At 60.1% G+C, this 11,427-nt stretch overlaps 2 protein-coding genes across 4 annotated transcripts in view; one reads left to right on the forward strand and one right to left on the reverse strand.

Annotated features, from left to right (window-relative positions):
• The first annotated feature begins 26 nt into the window (after nucleotides 1-26).
• CISD3 (CDGSH iron sulfur domain 3) lies at nucleotides 27-3,015 on the forward strand. Of its 2 annotated transcripts, none has more exons than XM_073883845.1 (4): nucleotides 27-141; nucleotides 384-440; nucleotides 988-1,107; nucleotides 1,464-2,606. In XM_073883845.1, the coding sequence occupies exons 1-4, from the start codon at nucleotides 100-102 to the stop codon at nucleotides 1,665-1,667; spliced, it is 423 nt and encodes a 140-aa protein (XP_073739946.1). In that variant the 5' UTR covers nucleotides 27-99; the 3' UTR covers nucleotides 1,668-2,606. The 2 variants fall into 2 exon arrangements, with proteins under 2 accessions (XP_073739946.1, XP_025715234.1); XM_025859449.2 differs by lacking the exon at nucleotides 1,464-2,606 and adding an exon at nucleotides 2,613-3,015 and having other exon boundaries at nucleotides 35-141.
• Nucleotides 3,016-3,232: 217 nt separating this feature from the next.
• Nucleotides 3,233-11,427, reverse strand: part of PCGF2 (polycomb group ring finger 2) — a 16,436-nt gene continuing 8,241 nt past the window's right edge. For both annotated transcript variants that reach the window (XM_073883844.1, XM_025859460.2), the window contains 9 exons: nucleotides 8,467-8,618; nucleotides 7,820-7,916; nucleotides 7,465-7,520; nucleotides 7,331-7,381; nucleotides 6,996-7,104; nucleotides 6,764-6,818; nucleotides 6,576-6,671; nucleotides 5,467-5,547; nucleotides 3,233-4,916 (listed from right to left, as the gene is read on the reverse strand). In XM_073883844.1, the coding sequence (XP_073739945.1) occupies nucleotides 4,539-4,916; nucleotides 5,467-5,547; nucleotides 6,576-6,671; nucleotides 6,764-6,818; nucleotides 6,996-7,104; nucleotides 7,331-7,381; nucleotides 7,465-7,520; nucleotides 7,820-7,916; nucleotides 8,467-8,618 (1,075 nt within the window). In that variant the 3' untranslated portion in view covers nucleotides 3,233-4,538. The remainder of the gene's footprint in view (nucleotides 4,917-5,466; nucleotides 5,548-6,575; nucleotides 6,672-6,763; nucleotides 6,819-6,995; nucleotides 7,105-7,330; nucleotides 7,382-7,464; nucleotides 7,521-7,819; nucleotides 7,917-8,466; nucleotides 8,619-11,427) is intronic.

Below are 11,427 nucleotides of genomic sequence, written 5' to 3' on the forward strand. Positions count from 1 at the left end.
CCCCGCGGCGTCTTCCGGGCCGCGGCGGGCTGGGCCGGCCGGTTGGGCGGGGGCGGGACGTGACCCGGGCGCGGGGCGGAGCCGGCGCAGCGCGGCGGCATGGGCGGCGGCGTGGGGGCGCCCCTGCGGCCTGCGGCCTGGGTGAGCACCCCGACCCCCCGCCGCCGGCCCCGCTGCCTTGCAGCCCTCCCTGAGCGCCGGGCGGGTGCAGCCAGCAGCCCCCAGCACCTCCACTTCCTGTCTTGTGACCCCTTTTTCTTACCGTCTTGTTTCTCCTACGCCCTGCATCCCTGGCGTCTCGTCCCTTCCAGATGACTTCCCTCTGGCAACCCGCTTTCCACTGACTTTCTTTCCCCCCACCCTGCTTCCAAACCACCGTCTAGTCATGCCTGAGTACCTTTCAGAAGCTGAACCAGAGGCGGGACATCTCCTCCTGGCTGGTGAGTACCCCATTTCCCCTTCCCTTCCCCTTCCCAAGTCCCCCAGGCCCAGAGACGCCAAAGGTAGAAACCAGAGAACCAACCAGAGGGGGTCAGCCCTACTTCCCAGACTCCAGTGTCAGGAGGCCCCTGCCTGCAGTCCCCTTCATGATGGCTCGGGGGGAGGTGGGGTGACCAGAGTGCCCAGGGCAGGGAGCCAGGCTTCTCCGCTGGGAAGAGCAGTGCCTGATAAAACACAGCGCCAGGGGCGGGTGACCCCACTTAGGCTGGCAGGATCCTGGCCCTCCCCTTCCTGGCCCCCAGGTGGGAGTCCAGGTTTGAAAGGGAGGCCACTGGGCGCAGAAACCAGAGTGCCTGCGTGGGCTTGAAATCTCTTCCCTGTCTGAAGCTCAGGGTCCTTATGGTGTCCTTGTGGGGTGGCATCCTGCCTCCTGCAGAGGAAGATTGCCATAAGCCAGGGCCACTGGGAATCTGGACAAGGCCATAGGCAGGAAAGTGCTTCCAGGGCATGGGCTGACCCCAAGCCCTTCGTCTCCCCATGCCACAGATCCGATGGTTCCCTAAAGCCCCAGCCAAGTCCGTGGTGGCCCTGAAAACACCCATCAAGGTGGAGTTGGTAGCCGGGAAAACCTACAGATGGTGTGTGTGTGGCCGCAGCAAGAAGCAGGTGAGAGCCCCCTGCCCCACGTCTCATTAACATAGGACACCCCTGGTTGGGAGACTAGGTCTCTCCTGGGAGCTCCTGCCCGAGACCCTCCTCTTTCCCCACACATACCTGAAGGACAACAGAGGGAGGTTGGGGTGAAGAACACCCACAGCCCTGAGCTCCCTGTTCTCTGTATCCACCCTTTGAGAGGAGGCCAGGGAGACAGAAACTCAGTCTCACTCAGCGGCCAGGCCGCTGGAGCCCAGGGTCGTGCCCCCCGCTTCCGGTGCGCCCTCCTTGGACCCTCGGCCTGGAGTCCCTGCTCTAAGCACCCAGGGGCCCGGTGTCTCTCTCCCCTCTTCTCTCCCTCCTTCCAGGAAGCACCTGAGCCAGAGGTTCCCAGGCCTTGGACCCCAACACTGGGACGACCACGGGCGCTCGTGCTGCCAAGCGCCCCTCTCCCCTGTCTCCTGCAGCCCCTCCCTCTCTCGGCTGAGGCTGGTTCCCTGGTTCCCTGCCGCTACCTGCTCCCACCTCCCTCTCCCTTCCGCCCCAGGAGCCTTCCTTCCAGCAGAACCTGACCCGTATGCCCAGCCTCCTAGGCCTCTTTCCTTCCTGAGCTGGGCTCTGAACTGTGTGCCTCGAAGCCATGTTGACAGCCCAGGTCCCAAGTCCTGCTTTGCCATGGCCTCGGCTGGGCGCAGTGCGGCCCGAGGGCGCGGCAGCACTAGGGGAGTGTCCTCCGCCGTGGGGCCTAGCGCCTGCGGGCCGGCCCTCTGCCTTCCTGCCTTCTGCCCTCTGGGGCAGGTTGCTGGGTTCTATTTGCGGACTTCTCTCATCTCTCCTCCCACCCTACCCTGACCTCAAGGGCAAGAGGCCCTGGCTCCAGCTCTGCCGCTAACTAGCAAGTCAAGGCCAGTTTCCATGACCCAGTCTCTGCTGGAACAGCTTCCAGGGAAGATGGGGAACGTTCTCCTGCACCAGACAGCCGGTTTACCCTTCCACCCTGCCACATCCACTTCCCGTAACATGCCCACTTGTTTCCCCGGAGCCAGGCAAAATGGATACCCCAGTCGCAAAGCATTGTGAGGCATGTAGGTTCTCTCCCATGCAGAGAAGTTTTTACCCTGAGAAAATGTGGAAGGAAATGAATTTATGAGCCAGTGGAGACTCAGAGACATTAAGAAAGAACAAAACAAAAAAACTATCAGTGTAAACATTGCTGATACCAAAAGGCCCACTTCACCTTGAAAATTCTGCCCCCGTATCCCAGTCTTCTGGGCCCCAAAGAGACAAATATTGTAAAGCCTCCTACTGAAGTGGGCAAAGTGCCTAAGAACCACTATTTATTCCATTTCCTTGGCACGGCTTTCCTCTCACCCCTCAGACAGAGGTCGGCGACGGCACCCCGGCGGTCAGCTCAGGAGCCTGAGCCCTAGACACAGCGTGCCCGTGCCCTTCCTTCCAGACCTGCCCCACCCCAGCACGTGGGGTTGGGTCTCTAACGTCGCTCTTTCCCTCACCAGCCCTTCTGTGATGGCTCCCACTTCTTCCAACGCACTGGCCTGTCCCCACTCAAGTTCAAGGCCCAGGAGACCCGCACAGTGGCCCTCTGCACCTGCAAGGCCACCCAGAAGGCCCCGTACTGTGACGGCACCCACCGGAGTGAGCGGGTGCAGAAGGCAGAAGTGGGCTCCCCACTCTGAGGGGCTGGCTGCCGTCTAGCCCCAGGCCTCTGGCAGACACCCCATTTGTGGGGAAGGAAACGGGAGTGCTGAGCCCAAGAAGGGACCACCCAGGGACCCCAGTCCTCAGTGCTGGCTTGTGAAGGGCTTGCTCCCAATACCTGAGGTCTCTCGGGCAGCCAGGGAACACACCCCTGGCTCATCACCTGCTGGTGAAGGTGGTATTAAACACCGTGCCCACCCAGTGCGGTGCTCTTGTGGTCATTGGTGGGGGGCACACGGCCTACCCCCGCTCAGGGTCCTAACCTGGGATGGGGCATCTGACCCGCCGCAGGGAGGGGGCAGTTCGCGTTCATTCCATATGGGGCCTCCCAAGACAGGCCAAGCCCAGAGAGATGAGGCGGCGGCGGCCAGAGGCCTCGCCCACCCGTCCCCTGTCCCCTGAAGAACCACAGCTTCCGGAGAGTGTGCAGCATTTATTACAAAGCCGGGAGATACAAATGTCCCAGGGCAGGAGGGGGTACAGTCACAGCACCTCAGACACGGGAGAGGTGCAAACACAGACAAACCTGATGGGGGGGCTCCTGACCCCAAACACCTAGGTTGCAAGGGGGTCTTGCCTCCTCACCTCCTCCCCGATCTGCTGATCTCTGTACATTGGAGGAAGGACAGGTGGGCAGGGATCTGCTGGGGTCCGCCCTTCGGGGGGCCGTCCACTGACCTCTCGGGATGGAGCCAAGGTCAGAGCTTAAAGGTCTCCATCTTCTTGTGCTTTTCGATGTCTCTGTGGCTCTGTCCTGACTCAGCCTCGGCTGGGGGTGGGGAGGGGGCTGGGGGGCTGTTGGCCTTTGGCACAATCTGGGATCTGTGTTTGTCTGAGATGAACCCCACTCCACCTCTCCCCTGCACTCCGGGCCCCCAGGTGGGACTTCGCCAAAACCAGCCTTGCCTGTCGGGGCTCCGGGCTCGGGGCAGAACCAGGCCAAGCGTTCGCCCTGCTAAAGCCACAGTGGAATTTCAAGGGCTGAGGCCTCCCGTGCCCTGAATCTTCTCTTCCGCAAGATAAATGATGCAAAGGCCACACACACGGGGGGGTGGGGGGGGCAGAACTATCTATTCTTTGCACAAAGTTTCCACTGCAAGAAGAGGAGGTAAGGGAGATGCATCTTTACCACCCACTCAATCCTCAGAACCAGGGGATAAACTGCATTTGTAAAAGGCACTGTCTTAGCAATTCTCTGGACATTCAACAATGGGGGCGGGGGGCACTGGCAGGGGCGGGACAGCAGCCGAGATGGGGGCAGAGACGGCAGACCCCATACACGGCCAGCTGGAGTTGTGCCTAAAGCTTTGGGGGCTGGTAGGGCTCCCGGAACACCCCATCTGCCTTGGGAAATGGAAGGAGGATGGAGCGGAGCTTTACTGAGCCTCAGGTGGCCCCTCCAGTCCACCTCCAGGCACCCCCAAAATGAGAGCAGGGCAAATTACACAAGACCTCCTAAAAATGAACACTCCACCCCCCACACATACACACACACATAAAGTTTGTTTCCTGTGGCATTTAAATTAATCTGGTTGGTCCATAGAAAATAAGTATGTATATTTGGTTTTTCCTATGTACATATATATATAGATTTATTTATAAAACCCACCCCCCACCCCTAAGGCGGGAGGAGCTGGGGAAAGCAGAAGAGGTGGAAAAGGGGCCCAGAAAAAGTGGAGGGGTGGAGAGGCATGGCTGGAAAAGGAGGGAGAGGGTCCCTTTCCTCAAGTTAAGGGGGGCACAGGAGCTCCGTTGACAGTCATCTTGCGCCCCCTGCTGGTGGAAGATGGTGTCTGCAGGCAGTTCGAGGTACCCCCGTTGGCAGCTGTGGTGGTCCCACCGGCTGTCGCAGGGGGAGTGGGGGAGGTAGGGTGGGTGGCCGGGGGCCCGTGGGAGCTGGGAGAGCCATGGCAGGGGGTGGCTGGGCTGGGCAGGGAGGAGGAGGTGGCCGGCAGGGTGGCAGGGCTGGGAGCCTTGTCGCTGACTGACTCACACTCAGACGCCCCGCTGGTGTTGGTGCCCTCCGAGGGGGTGGGCGCTGTAGGCAAGGTGAGCCGCTTGCAGGCCGGCTGGACCCGATACTTGAGGGGGAGAGGGCCATTCTGCCAGGAGACGGGGCAGAGAGAGGCAGGGAAGGGGAGGGTGTCAGGAGAAAGAGGCTAACCAGGCAGCTACCCAACCCTCGCCCCACGGTGCCCAAACGGGCAGAAAGGGGTCCAGGCCTTGGAGACAAGGGGACAGGCAAAGCAAGACTGACCGAGCAAGGCCAGAGATGCAGGGGGCACACAAAGACCCGGAGAGGCAGGAAGAACGTGCAAGGCCAGAGGATGGAGAGGAGAGAGGGAGGCTGAAAAGCAGGGAGCAACAGTTGCTCCCCAACAGCCACCCGGCCCTCCTTTCTGACCCAGATCAGGGCACGTCATCTGCCAAAGGATCCTCTTCTACTTCCGAGTGTGGCAGGTCATCATCGAAAGATGGCCTGGAGGCTGGCCTGGTGTGGCAGGCCACCCTGGCCACGCCCAGCTCATGGGACGAGGCGCGAAGGGGGATTACTGGTCACTGTGTGGTCACTGTGGCCACAGACCGATGCCAGACCCTGCACGGCTCCCCTCCCAGCCCTGTCCTCGCCCGGCTCCGCCCTGTTCAGCTCACCCGCCGCCACGGATAGATGTAGGCGATATCCATGAGGGTGTAGTACTCCTTCAGTGGTTCATCCTCGTAGAGAACCTCCACCTGTAGGAGGAGACGGAGGACACCATGACCCCGGTCAGGTTCAAGGCTCTAGCCATTTGGCAATGAGGCTCTAAGCTAGGAGTGGGCGGTGGGACACTGGTGAGGAGGGACTAGCAGGTGTTCCCTTATTTCTCTGGGGTTTCACGGTGGGTTTGACTTCCCTCCCAGACCTGTCCCGACAGAACTCCTGACCACCAGACGGGAAAGGATCCAGAGAAAGCACCCAGATCATTAATAACCCCTGCCCGCAGCCATCCACACAGCTGTCTAGGTCCTCTTATATCTCTGGCAGGTCCTCCAGAGATCATGGGGGCAAAGAAAAAGCCCAGGTGGGAAAGATCTCGCAGAGCACTGACTCTCACCCAGGCTGCAGTGGAACGACCCAGGGAGCTTTAAAAGAAATACCAATGCTTGGATCTCACCAGAGATTCTGATTTAATCGGTAGGACGTAAATCGGGTTTTAAAGCTCCCTGCGTGATTCTGATCTGCAGCAAAGTTTGGGATCCACCATCCTCGAACCTTGATACCCAAAGTGTGGTTCACAGACTAGTAGTATTGCCAGCACCTGGGAGCTTGCTAGAACAGCAGAACCTACTGATCAGAATCTGCGCTTTAACAAGATCTTCAGAGAATCACCGACACATTCAAATTTGAGAAGCAATGTCCGAGAGCGCTGCTGGAATTTCAGACTGGCCTTCCTTCAGCCAGATGGCCCCAGATAAGACCCAGTATTTTTGCACACATGCCTCTGCCACAGTTCTGAGCGTGTAAGCATGCGCGTGTGCACACTCGCACACCCACCCACCCTCCATCTTGGTCCCATACACCTCTGCACACTGGTTTCAACAGATGAAGACTGCCCCACCCTGACCTTGGTTTCAACTGTTCTTCTACTCGGGCTCAATCACACAACCATGTAGGCCCTTGAGGACACCCAGCCAGCTCAGAGCAATGGCTGGGACGCACAGACGGTCAGACACAGCCACACACACAGACACTTAGTTTCTGAAAGGGCCCGGGGACTCGCCTTGTACTTGCTGGGCACATCCATCTTGTTGCGAAGAAACTTGGCGAGATGCATGACGGTCATGGCTGCTGGGCACTGCAGGAATCGCACCCCCGTCTGCCGGCGGAGAGGCACCCGAGGGCTGGGGTCCATCCGAGGCACTCTTTCCCAGCCCACAGCCCGCCCCTGAGCAGGTCCCCAACACTCACCTTCTCCTTGTCCCCGTCCCCATTCTCCAGAGGACCCTTCTTTTCATCCCGGTCCCTGGTGGAGGACAAAGAACGAAACTAGGGAGACCCTGGAACGGGCAGGATCCCCTAAAGCACACAACCAGAGGCCCTCCCGGAGGTACCTCCCCTTCCTAGGGGAAGGGGGCCAGGGTGGGAAAAAGGGGGCAACCCAACCTAGGACCCCAAAAGGCCAGGAGTGGGTCAGACTTGCCTGACACCTTCGTAGAACTCGATGGAGAGGCTGACAATCTCATTGTCGCTCAGAGCCCCCTTCTCCTGCTCCAGGACCTCGCCGCGGTCCTCATTGGAGCCATTGGGGACTGCGGAAGGAGAGGGCTCTGAGAGGTTGGCCTAGGACGGGGGAAGGAGGCCCGCCAAGGACCCCGGGATCTCGGAGCTCGGCGGGGTGAGCCCCCGCCGTCCTGTGGGCCGGGGCAGCGGCGAGCTGGTATGTCGTGTGCAAGACGGACAGCCCGGTGCGTCCAGCCCGCGTGCCTAGGGCAGCACAGTGCGCGCTCACGCGGACGGACGGGTGAACACGCTCACCTTCAGTCAGGGGGTACGCTGCATAGAAATCCCGCCGCCGTTTCATCTCATCTGGGAGAGAGAGGTAGGGTGAGGATGGAGCGCCAGGCAGGGCAGCGGGGGGGCGGGGGTCAGGACGAAGGGTGGGTGGGTACCTTTAAAAAGCCCAGGGACCAATTTATAGACGATGTCTTGGAGGGTTTTGTCAGATCTGGAAAAAAACATAAAGAGTCCTATCCGCGACCACCTCACCCTGATCTCCCCGGCCAGGAACCCCCATTCCCACCTCCCTTCCTTGATCCAGGGCCCAGGCGTCAGGGTCCCTATAGGCGTGGTCTTTACCCCTCTGGTATTTCTCAGCCTGGACAAGCTGGATACAAGACAGAGGGAGGGGAAGGGCCCTGGGCTGACACTCTGTGCCTCTCCCCGACCAGCCCTCGCGGCGATGGGAAGCGAGGAGGGCTGAGGGACAGAGGCCCGGCATGGCAGGACGGACAGCGCCAGGCCCACCTGATGCTCAGCAGCGGCCTGGTTTTATGGACCTGCACGTCACACATGGGGCAGTACTTGTTGGTCTCCAGGTAGCGCACGATGCAGGTTTTGCAGACTTGTGGGGGAGGGTGGAGAAAGAAAGCAGAGTCAGAGCCCCGTTCATAATCCAGGGCCTGCACGCCCCCGCGGCCTCTGCTCACATAAAGGCTGCCCCTCCTCTCCACTGTGTCCCCACGGCTCAGCCCCTTCAGAGGCTCAACGAGGTCCTGCTTTCCACAGATGGCAATCGCCCCTGATCTGTCCCCGCGGGAGTGTGTGCGTGTCTGGGTCGGACCAGCACCGTGCACCAAGCAGAGAGTGAGCCCCAAGTCTGAGGGAGTGCAGCCCAACAGGATGCCTCCCAGGGTCCTCGACCCCCTTGCCGCCAAGCCCGGAGTGCATGCCAGGGGCAACCTGTGTCTTCGGGGGCGGCCAAGGACTCTGGGAGACACCTGAGCATTCACACCTGAGACGGATCTCTGGGCCGCCCCCTCAGGCCTCCCCACCCCAGATAGTCTTTCTGTGACCAGGGACCGCCACCAGACACAAACCCTCCCCGCAGCAGTGCCCCTCCAACCAGGGCAGAGACTGCGCACCCTGAGAAGCGGCCCCTCCACCCAACTCACAGGAATGCAAGCACTCCACAATGGTGGTGGCGTCGATGAAGTACCCCCCGCAGAGGGCACACATAAGGTGGGGATTCAGCTCCGTGATTTTGATCCGTGTGGTCCGATGCATGGTGCCGGGGTGGGGGGCAGGGGGCCTGGGGGGCGTCACCCTGAGAAAGGAAAGTGCAATCAGAAACCCAGAGAGCCGACGGCCGCTCCCACAGTCCCCTGCACACCACCCAGTGTCTGTCCCCGAGCCCGCGGCCCTTGCTCTCTCTGCCTCTGAGGCCGGACCAGGGACACACATGGGGCCGCCGCTGCCGGGCCCCCCTGAGTGTTCACTGGGCGCGGGGGGGGCTCTGGAGACTCACGCGACCTTGAGTGACAAAGTCAGGCTCCGTCTCAAGGGCCAGGAGCAAAGACTGAAGTTAGACCAGCTCTCCAGAGGATATAGGGAGGCAGGAAAATGGGAGAGAACAGACTTTTTAAAAACTTCCCTGATCCCCATCCATATTCCCTCAAATGGGTGCTAGGAGCTGAGGAAACGTCGATGCCCCTCTACCCAGGAGCAAGCCCTCGGCTCGGTGTTTCTACTCTACCCGATCCTCCTTCCATCCCATCACTCTTCCCCCAGGAAGGCAGCCCTGGAAACACCGTGGGCACAGGCTGCCCTAAGTTTAGGGGAAGCACCCCACTGCCTGTCCTAGCTCTGCATCCAGTCTGGCCCCAGAGCAGCTCCCCGGAAATCCACCGCGTGCTGGCCATGCAGGTTCTAGGCCTGGTGCTCAGGCAGGAAATACTAAGGATGGTTCTTCTATGCCCGCAGCGGGGAACACGCAGCCCCAGCTGGACTCCGGCCCCGGCAGGTCATGGCCAAGAGCCTGGGCAAAAAGGACTTAGCCACCTTTCCCGGCCGGACAGCCCCCTGCACACGTCTCCTGGATCCCACACACATTTCCAGGACCCCTATCCCACGCACACACAGGGACTGCCCCACGTGGGCACCGTCTCCATGGGCTGCGACCTGTCCACAGGCTGTCCAGTGACAGACCCCAAGCTCTCAGAGATGCCTGCCAAGGCTGGGCAGAAAGTTCTCTCCGCAGCAGCCCCGAGCACCCAGCCAGGCCTCGGCAGGGTCTGGGGAGGTCAGTCAAGGCCCAACTCTGGGTTGGCTGATGTGCTTAACTTCTTGGTATAGAAATCAAACCTGCACCTAGAAAGGAAGCCCCCCCTCCACAACCCTTTCCCAGCGGAAAAGCCCAAGGGGTGGGGCTCGGGAGGGTGGCCAAGCCCCAAGGACTCCTTCACAACACACACCCTTCTCTCCCTTCCAGAAAGATTTCTAAAGCCACCACACTGGGTTTTCTAGGACCAGAAATTCACAGCCAGGATCAACAGTTTCTATAGAGACCCCAGGATGAGTTTGGCCAGGACCCAAACAGCCAACAGAGGCTGGCCAGAGACCGAAAGAGATGGAGAGACACAAAGGCCACATGTGGGAGAGACACCAAGTCTGCAGGGCAGACAGAGGGAAACAAGTGAGCCCAAAGAGGCAGCGAGACACCGCAGCCAGGAAGTGCAGGCCTGGCCTAAGGAAGGAGACGGGTGCCTGTCCCACAGAGGGCGGCCCCCAGCCCTCCCCGCAAGGGCTCCCCCTTCACAATCCTCGCTACTCCACTGTTTGCTCGTTTCCATAGTAACCCTCTCTCTGGCAAGATGCCCAAATATTATTACAACCATCCAGAGGAGAGAGCAAACTCCAAGTGGCTGTCTCGCTGAGTGTGTGTAATATCCATGGGATGTGGCCGTGACGTCTAGGACCCCTGCTCGGGTCCAGCTGAATCTATGTGTGCACACACAGCCAGGAAAGGCACGTTCTGGGTGATGCTGGCTGTTCAGGTTGCCACCGGTGCATCTCACACCCCCGTCTCTCCTGCTCACACGCACGCACATGGGTACACACACACACACACGGGCGCTTCCCCTGCCCAAGTCACCTCATTCACACACTGGCTGTGTTTTTTGAAACAAGACACTTTCTCTTAAGAACTCCTATCCAGTTCCTGACTGTGGCCTCCACACACACACACACACACACACACACAGAGTTCCCAGGCAAGTGGCCGTGACCTTCACCCTTTCACTTCCCTTAGCATGCGTGAGAACTCAGACGGAGATTATCCCTTCTAGATGCAGGGGTAAAGGAAGGAGCTGCGGTGCTTAGTGAATGAAATATTCCTTTTTCTCCGGTGTAAGAACGGGCCCCCTTGCAGCACCCCCTCTCCCCCCACCTCATCCCCAGGGGCCTCACACTGCTACCTCTGGGGCTGGGGGCGGGGAGAAGTACTGATTGGCTCCTCACCTGATTGCCATGGTTACCTGCAGGGCCCTACCAGCAGGTGCCAAGAACAACTGTAAACAGGAGCTCAGCTCCCCACCTCGCACCCCACACCCCCCCACCACCCCAGGCCTCAGGGCCCTACACCTGACACCCAATTCCCCAGCTGCAACTGACCGGTGTGTTGTGGGAAGGAGAGGGGAGAGGGGTGACGGGTGGCTGGACCTCCAGCTGTCATCACTCTAGGAGAGGTGTGCCTGTCCCACAGAGCGGCCCCCAGCCTCCCAACCAAGAGGTTGGGAGATGGGAAACAGCCCGAGGGAGAAAGACAAAAATCCGTGAAGAGGCCATGGGCCATTTGGAAGTGGCTTCTGTGGAGCCCTGGGGCTTTACCAGGTCACTCCCAAGGATGTCACCACAGGGACCTGAGCACTGTCCCCCTCCCCGCCAACTGCAGCCAAGTCCTTTAACACCTTTTGTCCCCAAAGCACTGTCCTTGCAAGAGCATGATCCCTGGGCAGCCCATGTTCCCGGCCCCTGGGGATCCAGGCCTGGCCTACAGTGGCAGCAAAGGACCTTGGGTCAGCACCCAGCACCCAATCCCAGCTCCTCCTGGCCTTTCTTTTTTTTTTTTTTTTTTT

The sequence above is a fragment of the Callorhinus ursinus genome, unplaced genomic scaffold (genome assembly GCF_003265705.2).
Source record: "Callorhinus ursinus isolate GAN/ISIS: 27379988/994484 unplaced genomic scaffold, GSC_fseal_2.0 scaffold52, whole genome shotgun sequence".
Lineage (NCBI taxonomy): Eukaryota > Metazoa > Chordata > Mammalia > Carnivora > Otariidae > Callorhinus > Callorhinus ursinus.